The 13,622-nt window shown below is 37.0% G+C and overlaps 1 protein-coding gene across 15 annotated transcripts in view; it reads left to right on the top strand.

The window, feature by feature from the left end:
- The window catches only part of LOC106054743 (CUGBP Elav-like family member 3-B), a 483,388-nt gene that overhangs the window by 313,186 nt on the left and 156,580 nt on the right, over nucleotides 1-13,622 (top strand). Inside the window, exon 1 of one of the 15 annotated variants that reach the window (XM_013210739.2) lies at nucleotides 5,422-5,568. The exons of the other annotated variants lie outside the window; for them this stretch is intronic. Within the exon in view, the coding sequence (XP_013066193.1) occupies nucleotides 5,508-5,568 (61 nt within the window). The 5' untranslated portion in view covers nucleotides 5,422-5,507. Of the gene's footprint in view, nucleotides 1-5,421; nucleotides 5,569-13,622 lie in introns of those variants that run through there. 15 annotated transcript variants of the gene reach the window in all.

Consider the following 13,622-nt stretch of genomic DNA (forward strand, 5'->3'; position numbering starts at 1 on the left):
ACTAAGTATTGTTTTCTAGGAGATAATAGGATAAACTGTACATGTAGTTTGTAAAAGTAGATAAAATGATAAGCTCTTACCGTTCTTATAGTTTTGTAGGAGATAATAGAATAGACTCTCAAAGTATTCGCCTTGTGTTTGTGATGTTTTGAAACTTCTACACCCACGTTTGGTGCTATTCTATTCTCTAACATTTTGCAAGGTATGCACGTTGGGCTGGAATTCGGTTGTCTCGGGTTCGTACCCTGCCCGCTGCCATCCACTGTCGTCGAGGATTGGACTATCAAGTAGATTCTCTCCAAGTCTGAAGGAACACCCGAAACATGTCAAACATTTTACAAACAAACATTTTTACAGATCTTATAGAACATTGAGTTAAAAAATAAAAAAGAGAAAACAAAAGAGAAATACGACAGACTCTGAATGATGCTATAAGACAGACTCTAAGACTCTTAATGATGCTAATGTGCCATAGTGAATGACAATGGACAGCCTACAATTCTTCACGCTATTATGCCTTGAGCATCAGCATTATTAGTTTCCGGTCATCGCCGATTTTATAAGTGCGTTTACGTCAAGAATAAAGAAAAATCTAGAAACAGATACAACAAGGAAGATGTTTGGCCGAATTCAGCATTTTATACCTTAATAATGAAATCCAAATATGGTAGGAACTGTGCATATATTGATTACGTCATATGTAAAAAGACGCAACTGCATAGAAGTTGTTTATTGCTATTGAATCTTAGAACAGTAAATAGCACCTCCTTCGTGATCAAAGATGAGCACATTTCTCATCCACTATGGACTCGGAGATGACTTAAAATAGTATATTATGCATGGCGGACTGTGCACATGGCCTCCACCTTAAAGGGAGCCACCACATTAAACAAATACAGTACATTTGTTTAACAAAATAAATATATTATTAATTTAAATGTAAAAAAAAACAGCAACTAAGCGAATGAGATTACAAGCACTTTAGTTCTTTCATCACCAATATGTTATGCTTTGAGATTTAGTTCTATAATGAATTTGTAACTTCTTTTTTGACAAGGTATTGATATTACACGTAGGCCTGGTCACCTGAATGTAAACGATGTGTTTGTTATCAATGTGTATAGTGTTGAAGAATGCTGGGTTCGTGCGTCCTGGAGTCACACTTAACACGTAACAAACATAATTAGTACAGATTGACTTGAGTCCAACTTTACCAGACAAAATATGTTTATTCAATAATACCATTTACTGCACTTCATGGTAGTTACACCAAAATATCCAATTTGAAATATAATTACATCCGCATAACAGCGGTATCAAATACAGAAGTCCTCTAGAATACAGCTTCACTAGTAAAATACGTCCGCATGACAGCGGGTAACAATAAAGTTCAATAATATGCTCTAAGTACAGAAAACAACTATTAGAAATACGTGTACTGTCTCTACTGACTTCAAGTGACTACCTTCTTCAAGTGACCCCTCTACTCATCTGACTGAATGACCAAAAGTTACTGCTGTACTCACTGGCCAAAATATACTACTGACTAAAAGTCAATATAGTCATTCTTACTTCCTCTTTCTATATCAGAGGTTTCACGTGTCTTTCACCTTCCTGACCCAAGGTGAACATAAAACAGGCAATGTCAAGTGAGACTGTGACAGAAGTGCATTTTTATTGAAGCTTGATGGGGTAAGGGTCTCTACAAAAGTCTTACACAGGGCCTCCACTAACTAGTAGCACTAAGTAAATGTATTCAGAATACTGGTGAGTCATTCTAAAAATGATTGTAATTAAGAATGTTCATATTGGGAAATTAAATCATAAATGTTTAACAATGTTTTCTTTTCATTATTACGTTGGAGGGCTAAGGTGACTAGACCAACATCTGAAATGAACTGTGTAGTGGTTTCCAAATCAGGCTGCTATCCATTGAGTTAATGTTTTGGGGCCTGTGTTCAGGCCTCATGATGAAGAATGCAGTTTTGCATGACATAGCATTCTCTGTTGACGCTTCACAAAGGCAAATTTCACTATGTCCACTGTTTGTTTTTTCAGGACCATATGTTGTGTCATTCTGTTGTGTCCAGTTCTGAGTGGAAAATTAGACGTTGGTCTTGTCGGAGAACTTAATTGTTGTCTTTCTTGTGATTCAGATGAGAGTTTACCCATTTCTCGTTTAGTTCTATCATTTCTTCAGGATTTAGTGCTATCGATTGTGTATTTGTTCTCCCACATTAAGTAAGTGTGTCTTCTCATTTCCTTCTATTTCAATGTGTGCTGGGATCCACTGCTGAAACGTTTTCTTGCTGTTGTTGTTGAGGCCTGTCCTGAATTGTTTGACATTTGAGGCATCAGAGTTTTTCAAAAAGCTTTGGAGGGCTGTTTTTGCATCGGTCAGGAAGAAAAGCTGCTAGTTCTAGTGCTTCCCTTGGCTGTCAGAGAGCTCTCCAGTTGGAGTTGAAGTGAATTTTTCGAGTTTTTCTCCATCGTACCATTCGATGTGTATGTGTATGTGTATGTGTATGTGAGTATGATTTTAGTGCCAGATTTGTGGATTTTGGTTTTGAGTGTGTGCTTCTCCTCTCTAAGTTTCTATTTTTGTGAATTGGGAAAGGATTGGTATTTCTCTTCTTTCATCCAGAGAGACCAGGGCAGCGGTTTCCTCCATAGCTTTTATGGGTGTTGTTTTGATTGCTCCTGTCATTATCCTTAGGACAATATTTTAAACCTTATCTATTTTCTTTAGGTTGGTTTCGGGCTGCTGAGCCTCAAGCTGTGTCACCATAAATTAGAGTATCATAACTGTCTAACAATGTCTGAGTAACATTTTTTTTTACAATGAATAGAACTCTGACCATTAAACGGCCAAACTATAAACAAGTTGGCAAACAAAAACGTTTACTCCATAATTTAAGCTTTTCGTTGTCCGCCGGAAGTCTTAAGACGACAAAGACTTGTAAAACAGTTCGTGTTTCGGAGAGGAATTCTAGCTCGCCTGCTTCACACGTGAAAGACTGGGTTGGGCTGAGACCAATAGACATAGAAGGCCTGAACACTGACCTACACCGTAGCAACCTGTGGGCACTGGAGACCAATAACTCGTTGCCACGTTACAGGTTTGTACGACGTGTGCACGAGCTATTGGTCTCCACTGACCACAGCTTGCCACGTTACAGGTCTGTACGACGTGTGCACGAGCTATTGGTCTCCACTGACCACAGCTTGCCACGTCACAGGTTTGTACGACGTGTGCACGAGCTATTGGTCTCCACTGACCACAGCTTGCCACGTTACAGGTCTGTACGACGTGTGCACGAGCTATTGGTCTCCACTGACCACAGCTTGCCACGTTACAGGTCTGTACGACGTGTGCACGAGCTATTGGTCTCCACTGACCACAGCTTGCCACGTCGCAGTTCAGAGTTGAGGCCTTCTATGTCTATTGGTCTCCACTGACCACAGCTTGCGACGTCACAGTTCAGAGTTGAGGCCTTCTATGTCTATTGTTCTCCACTGACCACAGCTTGCGACGTCACAGTTCAGAGTTGAGGCCTTCTGTAACGATCAGTTTCGGTTGGAGTTGCCCCTCCCCCTTTTTTCTTCTGGCCAAACTTATTTTAAACAAAGTTACAAGACAGTTTGTGTAGAAACTCAAACTCAAAATCGGCCCCCGAAATGGTCCACCTATGCAGGTAAAAAGACAGGTTTCAATATTTTCAGAAAGAACAGAATGAAATTCTATCAAAGAAAAATGACATAGAAGAATGGAGAAAGAAAGGTGACAGATCTTGTGTGGTGCCCCAACGGTCCAGCAGACCAAGGGATAGTTGAAAGTGATCGTGAAGTTAGATGTGAACCTGGCCTAACTAATGTCTTATAATGGATATCTAATTGATCTAATTGTTTTGCAAAGGGTCAATCTCTTATTCAACCCCTCAAGAAAAAAATATTTCCGTAAAAAAAAAAAAACTTTAAAAAAAAAATCTTTCGCCACAATTAGCGCTACAGTTCACGCGATAGTATGAAAACCTACTTATTAATTGTTGTTTAAAATTATGTCCAACTTATATGCATACAAATAGATTTTTCATCTTAAAACAAAGTAAACATTTGTTTTGTAAATGTACTTACTTAACTTAGCAATACAAATGTAAAAAAATTTTTTTTTGGACAAAAAATCTAAAACCGTTTGCATAAATGTATTAAAAATATGATAGGTGTATAGGCCTATCTCCCATACTAAGGAGCCTCCCGTGTCTGTTACTATTAATAGTGAATAGTTGTAAAAGTGGTATTTTTTATAGAAAAACTGCTTGCATAAGTGATATTAAAAAATTAGATTTTTCGCTTTCAGAAAAGAAAAAAGTAGCCGTTGCATCAGAACTTTGAATGGTCTAAAATATTATGCTGTCAGATTTTCACTATCTTTTCTAGTTTACAAGATCTAAACGAGACGGACGGACGGACGGACGGACAGACATTACACACAAAAATAATAGCCCCTTTCGGGGCCGCTAAAAAGTCACAGCTGATATACATTGTCAACGTTTCTTAGGTATCATAGCTTTTATAAATTATGACATCTCTTTAATTGATAATAATAACAGTCACACCAGAGCCTCACTCAAACGATGTGACAGTCACACCAGAGCCTCATTCAAAAGATGTGACAGACACCAGAACCTCACTCAAAAGATGTGTCACGCCAAAGCCTCACTCAAACGATGTGACAGTCACGCCAAAGCCTCACTCAAACGATGTGACAGTCACGCCAAAGCCTCATTCAAAAGATGTAACAGTCACGCCAAAGCCTCATTAAAAAGATGTGACAGTCACACAAGAACCTCACTGAAAAGATGCGACAGTCACACCAGAGCCCCCACTTAAACGATGTGTCACACCAGCGACTCACTCAAACGATGTAACAGTCACACCAGCGACTCACTCAAACGATGTAACAGTCACACCAGAGCCTCACTCAAACGATGTAACAGTCACACCAGAGCCTCACTCAAACGATGTGACAGTCATTCCAGAGCCTCACTTAAACGATGTGACTGTCACACAAAAGCCCCACTCAAACTATGTGACTGTCACACTGCCATTTTCTACACGCCAATTTTAGTCTATATGTTATTAGTGTCTGCAGTCAATTGCTGTCACGACACACGTCAATGTAAATCCGCACATCACTATCGAGCTTCAAACCTGTAAGATCATCATATAGTCTGCATCTAACACTTGATGCCTTAGCGCCAGGCCTCGCCATAGTGTTCGTTGAGTGAACTCGAGAATCGATGCACCATGGAGTCTCCTGGAGTCCTGAAAGGGCCGCTCACTCCAATCAATAATTCTTTTTTATCGAGTTCTCTCTTCTTTCCGACTCGCCGTTCTGGAATCTCTCGCGCTGCCTCGCGAGATCTACAAAAACGATCGGGAATTCTTTTTTTCTTCTTTCTTGTTTATGGGGGGAACTGAACTCTAGTGAAACAATATTTTCCAAAATGGCGGCTGTTGTTCGAAGGGTAGTGGCCGTACGATCCAAGTCCCCAGTTAACGACAAAGGTAAGAAACTGGTGTAGAAATAGGAGCTTTGCATTCATCAACCGATTGCATGTGTTCCTATCCCGTCTCGTGTCTCGCGGTAGTTGGTCCTTGCCTTGGCTCAACGCGGTGATTGTGTGTTCGCTTCCACTTGTAGCTATTGCACACTAGCGTGAATATAACCTAGATCTAGATCTGTGACGGACACAACTTTTGGGAAACATTTAATCTACGGGATGGGCTTAAGCCAGAAGGGGCCATTGTCACAACATCTGGTTGTCACATCTGAGCACAATCACCTCCACCACCGGCAAATTTTGATGCACGTTTTATATGAGAATCTTTCTAGAATGTTACATTTGTTTTTATAACATTTTTACACTGTTATCTTTATTATCTTTACAGCAACTAATAATATAACTGTTTACTATAACTGTATTCATATATTCCAAAGACATATATATTCCCATAGCTAATCTCAATATCAGATTTCATTGTTTGTCAGTATTTCATTGTTTTTAAGTATTTCTTCTATTTACCTTTAATTTTTTTTTGTTTACATATTTGTGTAAAGTTATTTTTAAAACAATTGTTCTGTTTATTCTATTAAAAATACGTTCTTCTCTCATACAATAATTTTGTCTGTAGTTACGTGTCTGTTCTCTAGAAAATACTGCAGTCGAAGGTTAATGACTAAATCAACAATTCTTTATTCTGTATAATTTTGAGTCATAGTAATTTGGTTTAAACAAAATGCTAAGAAAGATTGAAGACAACAACATTACGTCACATCAACAAGTCCTTGCAACAGCACAACACCAGCGTATCATAACACTTAATACCATACCTAACCTTAACACATCAACACATATACCACACCTACTCCCAACACATTAACAAGACCTTGCAACAGCACAACACCAGCTTATCATAACACTTAATACCACACCTATCCACAACACATTAACAAGTCTATGCTACATCATAGCACCAGCATATCATAACACATAATACCAAACCTAAGCACAACACATCAAATCCTTGTTACATCACTACACCAGCATATCATAACACACAATATCACACCTAGCCACAACTGACCAGTACATAACATCTCACAAAGACACAACAATTAGGTAGAATTGTGATGTTGTTTCCTGGAGAGAGACAGGACAAAATAAAAGAATGTAAGACAGAGTTGGGGGGGGGGGGGAGATTGAGAGAAAGGGCGGGAAAAAGTTACATTGAAAATAAACTTAACAGTTGGATGTGTTGTAGATGTTGTTGTTTTTTTTTTTGTCTTTTGAAGGTGAAAAAAAAACTTTTTGATTTTCTACAGACTAAACATTGTCCAAACGTGAAATCCTATTTTTATATAATCACTTTTAAGTCTGACTTATTTATTACTTAACTTTGTGTCTATCACTTATAGAAGTGGAACACCCCCAGATTACATGAATCAATATATTAACATTTCAACATAGTTGTAAAGCGACTGAACCAAATGATTATGTTTGTGTTTGGTCGGAATATATTATAGACAAACTTCAAATTATTCCAATGTTTATAAAATTAACCGTTTTTCGTTTTTAAAAGAGTTTTTTTTTTAATCAAAAACATTGTGACCTCTTCTGAACATATTCTTCTAGTTCATGCTTTGATTTCGATTACTTCAGGGACGCTCGAAGTGTCACATTTCACAAATTTAATATTTGCTCGTTTCATGAATAAAGAAAACGAATCTCATGGATCATCCACCAGTTTTATATCAGAAACACACAAAATAAGATCGTTTTTATTGCGCTAACAAATTCAGAGATAAAGTCGTCGTGTAGTTCAATGGAATTTTAGGTAGACATCAGAGAGATCAGACACCAAGATGATCCTCTAAGGCTCTAACTACTGTCATAAAGCGCAAACATATATATTATATCACAAGGGCCTTAGGTCTTGCAAAAACCTTCCTACAGTGAACAGTACCTGGAAAACGAAGAAGAGGCAGATAAAGAAAGCGATTAAAGAACTTAAGCACCTTCAGCCTTGCTTAAGCCATAAATGGACGTTTACTTCATCCCGTCAATATTCTTCGTAAATAAATCATTTTTAACAATATCTCTATTCAAGTCAGAGCTTCGTGGAATGTGGGTGGGGAAAACGTGGACGATGATCTCCATATTTAACTGGTCCGCATGTATATCGCTGAGAGAAGAATCACTAGCTCGTTGGCCCCATTGGGAAAACCCTAGTTTGACCGTTATCATTTTTTCAAAGTAAAAAAATAAATAAATGTAAATTTGGCTTCAGAACTAAACTTAGATATAGAGCCAACATCGGTTTTGTAAGGGCTATCGCTTTCTTGAAAGTTACTATCACGTTCGGAAATTTCTGAATGTAATGCATTATTGATTCAAGATTTTAATTAATGAATGTTCAGGAAAACTGTGCACATCGTCTTCTAAGTCTAGATTTAAAAGCCTATCATTGGAAGTATTCTATTAAAAAAAACATGACGTAGTCAGCCGTAGTGTACCGATAACTGAGTTGTTTATTGAATGTAAAATTGCTTTAAGTTTATTGAAAGACTATCTAAGCTTTGCTACCATTTTTACATAAATCTAATGTGTACTACAGTTGTATTCTAGGTCTAGAAGTAGATTTAGATCTAGACTAGATCTTAAGAGTTCTAAATCAATTATTTTTAAAAGTTCATTATATTTGAAGTTATATAACGGAGGTATTGTTTTTTCTTTCAAAATGCATTTTTAAAATGTTTTACTTGTTTATTTTAAGTTTAGAGTCTTTCAGATGAGTCACAAGATATTACAGTCTAGTGATCTGTATGTTGATTTAGCTTTAATTGTTGAAATCATGGGTAAACAGCGTCAATAGCAGCGCTAACTAGCTGATAAACTATCAAACTTAAATGTGCCACACGTTTACAACGACCTATCCATACAAAAGTTGTGTCCATAGCCTGCAGTCTGGTGTAACTTACGTCACACTGAGACCTATTAGCACAATTGGTGTGTCTATTGTCTGCACTCCTGAGTAGCATATGCCAGTCATAGAGTATTAGACCTGTCATTAACAACTTCTACATCGAATACAAAATCAGAATTAATTCTTCCCCAATAACATTGGTAGCAGTCTGGTACCACAACGTAGATATCAACCGTTTAGTGGTTTTCTATACTCAAGTTTTCTGCTCTATGTTTAAATCAAATCCCTGGGTTTTTCTGCAATCATGTAATCTGGATTCTCTCTAATCAAATTTCCTAGGTTTTCTGTAATAAAATTGTAATCATTTTTTGTAATCAAAATTCCTTAGGTTTTCTGACGTCAGATTTTCTAGGTTATATTATATGATTTTTTTAAATTAAGTGATCTGCGTTACCTGTAATCACATTTTCTAGGTTTCATTTTTGCAAGTGTTTATTGGGCTCTGTAATCCAGTGATCTTGTTTTTCTGTAATCAAATAATCTTCATTTTCTTAATCTGAGCTTCTTAAATTAATTTACTAGTTTTTTTTTTTTTGTTGTTGTTGTTTTGTAATCGAGTGATGTGCTGTGCAATAGCGTTATAAACAAACAACAACAACATATAAAGAGATAATAATGTCAAGATAATACAAGAGCTGGTTTTTATCTGCAGACGTGGAGACTTTTGACTTTGTTCACTTCTTGTGCAGATTAATCGTGATACGGAACAGGTTTAGGTCCTCACTTTAAACAATCACTACCTTGATTTGGACAGATAGAAACAGAAGGACTGATAGAAACAGAAGGACTAGTAGAAACAGAAGGACAGATAAAAACAGAAGGACTGGTAGAAACATAAGGACTGGTAGAAACAGAAGGACAGATAAAAACAGAAGGACTGGTAGAAACATAAGGACAGATAGAAACAGAAGGACAGATAGAAACAGAAGGACTAATAGAAACAGAATGACTGGTAGAAACAGAAGGACTGATAGAAACAGAAGGACTGGTAGAAACAGAAGGATAGGTAGAAACAGAAGGAATGGTAGAAACAGAAGGACTGGTAGAAACAAAAGTGCAGATAGAAACAGAAGGACTGGTAGAAACAGAAGGACTGGTAGAAACAGAAGGACTGGTAGAAACAGAAGGACAGGTAGAAACAGAAGGACAGATAGAAACAGAAGGACTGACAGAAAAAGAATGACAGATTGAAACAGAAGGACTGGTAGAAACAGAAGGACTGATAGAAACAGAAGGACAGATAGAAACAGAAGGATTGATAGAAACAGAAGGACTGGTAGAAACAGAAGGACTGACAGAAACAGAATGACAGATTGAAACAGAAGGACTGGTAGAAACAGAAGGACTGATAGAAACAGACGGACAGATAGAAACAGAAGAATTGATAGAAACAGAAGGACTGATAGAAACAGAAGGATTGATAGAAACAGAAGGATTGATGGAAACAAAAGAATTGATAGAAACAAAAGTGCAGATAGAAACAGAAGGACTGGTAGAAACAGAAGGACTGACAGAAACAGAAGGACAGATTGAAACAGAAGGACTGATAGAAACAGAAGGACAGATAGAAACAGAAGGACTGACAGAAACAGAAAAACAGATTGTATTGATTTAAAACAGTGATGTCCAAACTGCGGCCCGCGGGGCCTATCCTACCCGTGACTGGCTGGCTCCTTGAAACTCTTATAATAAGTGCATGTTGATAGAAAAAGTTAAAGAGTTATTATGTTGTACAAGAATTTTTGACACCGGTACAACAGAATAAATTAACTCATAGCAATAATAATTAATAATAATAGTAACAAAAGCTAAGTTCTCTCTCATTTTGACTAATTTGTAAAACACATAAATAATGACATCGTTTCCGCTTTATATACGAATAAAAAACATTTTTTTTTAACAATAAAGTTTCGTTACATTTATTCATTTGGTCTAATACCTTTTCTAAATCAGGCAAATGTAACACCATATTTATCGGAATTTCTTAAATTAATGGCAACATCACTAAAATCAATTTATAATAGAGAAATTGCTATCTACCTTAAGGAAAAAAAATTAAATAAAGGGAATAAGATAAACATACATTAATGAAAAAATAATACTTTAAACCTGAAGCTCATCCATAGAACTTTTCTTTTCTTTTTTTTTGTTGAGTTTTATTTTACAAAATTGTTATCGCTTTTAAATTAAATTAAAGAAGTCGACTTCCGTTTTTAAGATGTCCGCACACTCATATCCGCTTTTAGACAGATCCTGAATGCTCTCTTCCAAAGCTTCCATTTCTTTCTTTTTCTTTATGCGAAACTTCAAAACTGTAAAGAAAAGGATTTGGAGAAGAAAGTTTCTATTTTTAGTAAGAGATACGGGCGGGGCAAAGGTGAAGGGTGAAAGGTCCAGACAAATCTTACATGTCATTTACACGAGGATGTCACTTACACAAAGATGTTATTGATACAAAAATGTCATTTATATGAAGAAGTCATCTATACGAATATGTCATTTACACGAAAATGTCATATGCACTAAGATGTCATATATACAAAGATGTCATATATACAAAGATGTCATCTCATGAAAGACACAATGATAACAAAGCGTCCTCTCTCTCTCTCTCTCTCTCTCTCTCTCTCTCTGTCTCGTTCAACCCTACGCACACACTATTTATTTTTTAATTAACATTAAATGATAGATTGGTAATATATTTTTTTATTAATTGATATACAAAATATTCAATGATTTAAAGTGACAGGCCACTGTGGAAGCGTATAAGCGCCTGTCTTCGAATCTGAAGGTAGCAGATTAATATTCATTTCAGAATTAATTGCCATTTAGATAGATAGGGGCCTACATTGATAGAGATATGAACTGATATAGTAACATGTCTTTTTTGGCGCAACATTAGCAATCGCTAGAGGCAGTTAGTAGGTCGCGACCTACAAAAATAAGGAAAAGGTGAACAGCTTTTCCCCTATCCTCTTTATTTTAAGTTTTCTAATGAATATGAACACAGCCTATAATCCACCATTCGCTACATATTTAAAATGCAGTAAAGATTGTATTTTAAAAAGATGAAAAAAAAACAAAACTTCTCCAGGCTTTTATTCCTCATTTGCCCTTGGACTTTTTTCCCCCTTTACTGTAGGTGCTCTCCCCTTTTAGCCCAAGAAAAATCAATATCATTTTCTCGGAGTTCATAACAACATTTAGTCCTGTATTCTAGCGACAAAGCGCTGCTCCGTCAGCTCCCCGGGGACTCTGGGCGTCACATAATATGGGGGAGGGGAGGTGGGGAAGTAGAGTGGGTTGCTGTGTGTGTGAGCCAGAAGTGACTCTAATTAACTCAACCAGCTACGTTAATTCTGTGTCCAGTGGACGTTGTCATTGGCAACGGTGTGGTTCCAGTTACACATACATATATATATGTCGAGCCTACATGGGATTCTGCCTTGAATTCAATTCCCCAGGCTGAAATATATGATCTTTTTTTTAATATCTTAAGTCATCTTCAGTCATGTTAAATAACTGTGAAAATAGTTTTTTGTTGTTTTTTTCAATTCCGGTATAAATTTATCTTACCTTTAAAAGACTGTTGCGGGAAGTTTTTTCAAATCGGTAATGTTTTATGTGAAACAGGGCATAACTGCTAACTATTTACCTCATCAAGAGTAAGGGCCTTGGTGTTTTCTAGTCTACTACTCCTGGTACAGTACCTTGTAGGAACGTCTATCCAATTGCTAATTGGTTTCCTGGCACAGTACCTTGTAGGAATAGCTATTACTATACCATTGCTTTGTGGTTTCGAGGTGGATGAGTGGTAAAGAGCTTGATTCGACCCAGAGGGTCCCGGGTTCCAATCCTAGTGAAAAATGGGATTTTTATTTTCGGGATCTTTTGTGCACCCAGCTCCAAAAGGTACCTGAAATTAGCTGGGGACAATTAAAGGCGATTGGTTTTATGCAGGCAACATGACACATTCTTTAAGCGTGGGCCGTAGAAACAGGTGACTTTGACATCATCTACCCTATAGACTGCATAGTCTTATGGCGGCTTACTTTGTACTTTTCCTCCGGTGCAGTAACTTGTAGGAATGTCTATACAATTTCGAAGTGTTTTTTTTTAGGGGGGTCGTTCAAATGAAAACTTTAAATTTTGGTTCTTACTTACGTCTAAAAATAACTATTTCCTACTTCGAACCATCAATAGGGCTCTTTAAAAAAAAATGTCATTTTTAGAAAGTTTAATCACACCGTAACAATTCTTAATAAACAGAGACAGCTATACCTCATTTAACATTAATTTCACGCTACATTTTACACACCTCTCTCCATTGTAAATGTCTACCATTCGCCTAGATTATTTAAGCAAACCAATGCTGTCACATAGAAAAAGAAGAGAAAGCGATTTGGTTCAACCTGTGTCACGGAAGCCTAAAGAAAAACGTAAAAAGAGAAAGATCTGGGGAAAGATTTGGGTCTTACCTTCAATATGTGTCACCTCCCTTATTAATAGCGGAATAATGTCAAAACAATTTCGTCACACGGGAGGCTATCACTAATGGACAGAACTCTATTCAAAGGATCTGTCACGACTGACGAGCATAGACATAATATTGGTGATGACATGAGAGGAAGTACTGGGACTAGGTTTTATCTGGGTTTAAGAGAATCCGAGAATCCAGAGTAAATTAGAATGGACATCTTGGTGTGATTAGACTAAACAGAAAGTTGACTACTCACTGTCACGCGCTGAAGAGAAACGTAAAAGATGTCGGGAGGGGTAGATAAGGAGAAATGTTGATACTGTATCTTAGGAGGTGGCTTGATTTGACCAGACTTGGGGTTAATGTTCAACCAACATCTCCTCAACATTTTGTATTCTTTAACTTTCATTTTATAGCTAAACAAGATAGTGATACTATTTTTTTAACTTGATTTTTCTCAATGATGATGGGTTGTCTAGTTTGTGCAGTATGTCTTGTTTGTGCAGTATGTCTTGTTTGTGCAGTATGTCTAGTTTGTGCAGTATGTCTAGTTTGTGCAGTACGTATAGTTTGTGCAGTACGTATAGTTTGTGCA

This window comes from Biomphalaria glabrata, chromosome 18, assembly GCF_947242115.1.
Source record: "Biomphalaria glabrata chromosome 18, xgBioGlab47.1, whole genome shotgun sequence".
Classification (NCBI taxonomy): Eukaryota; Metazoa; Mollusca; class Gastropoda; family Planorbidae; genus Biomphalaria; species Biomphalaria glabrata.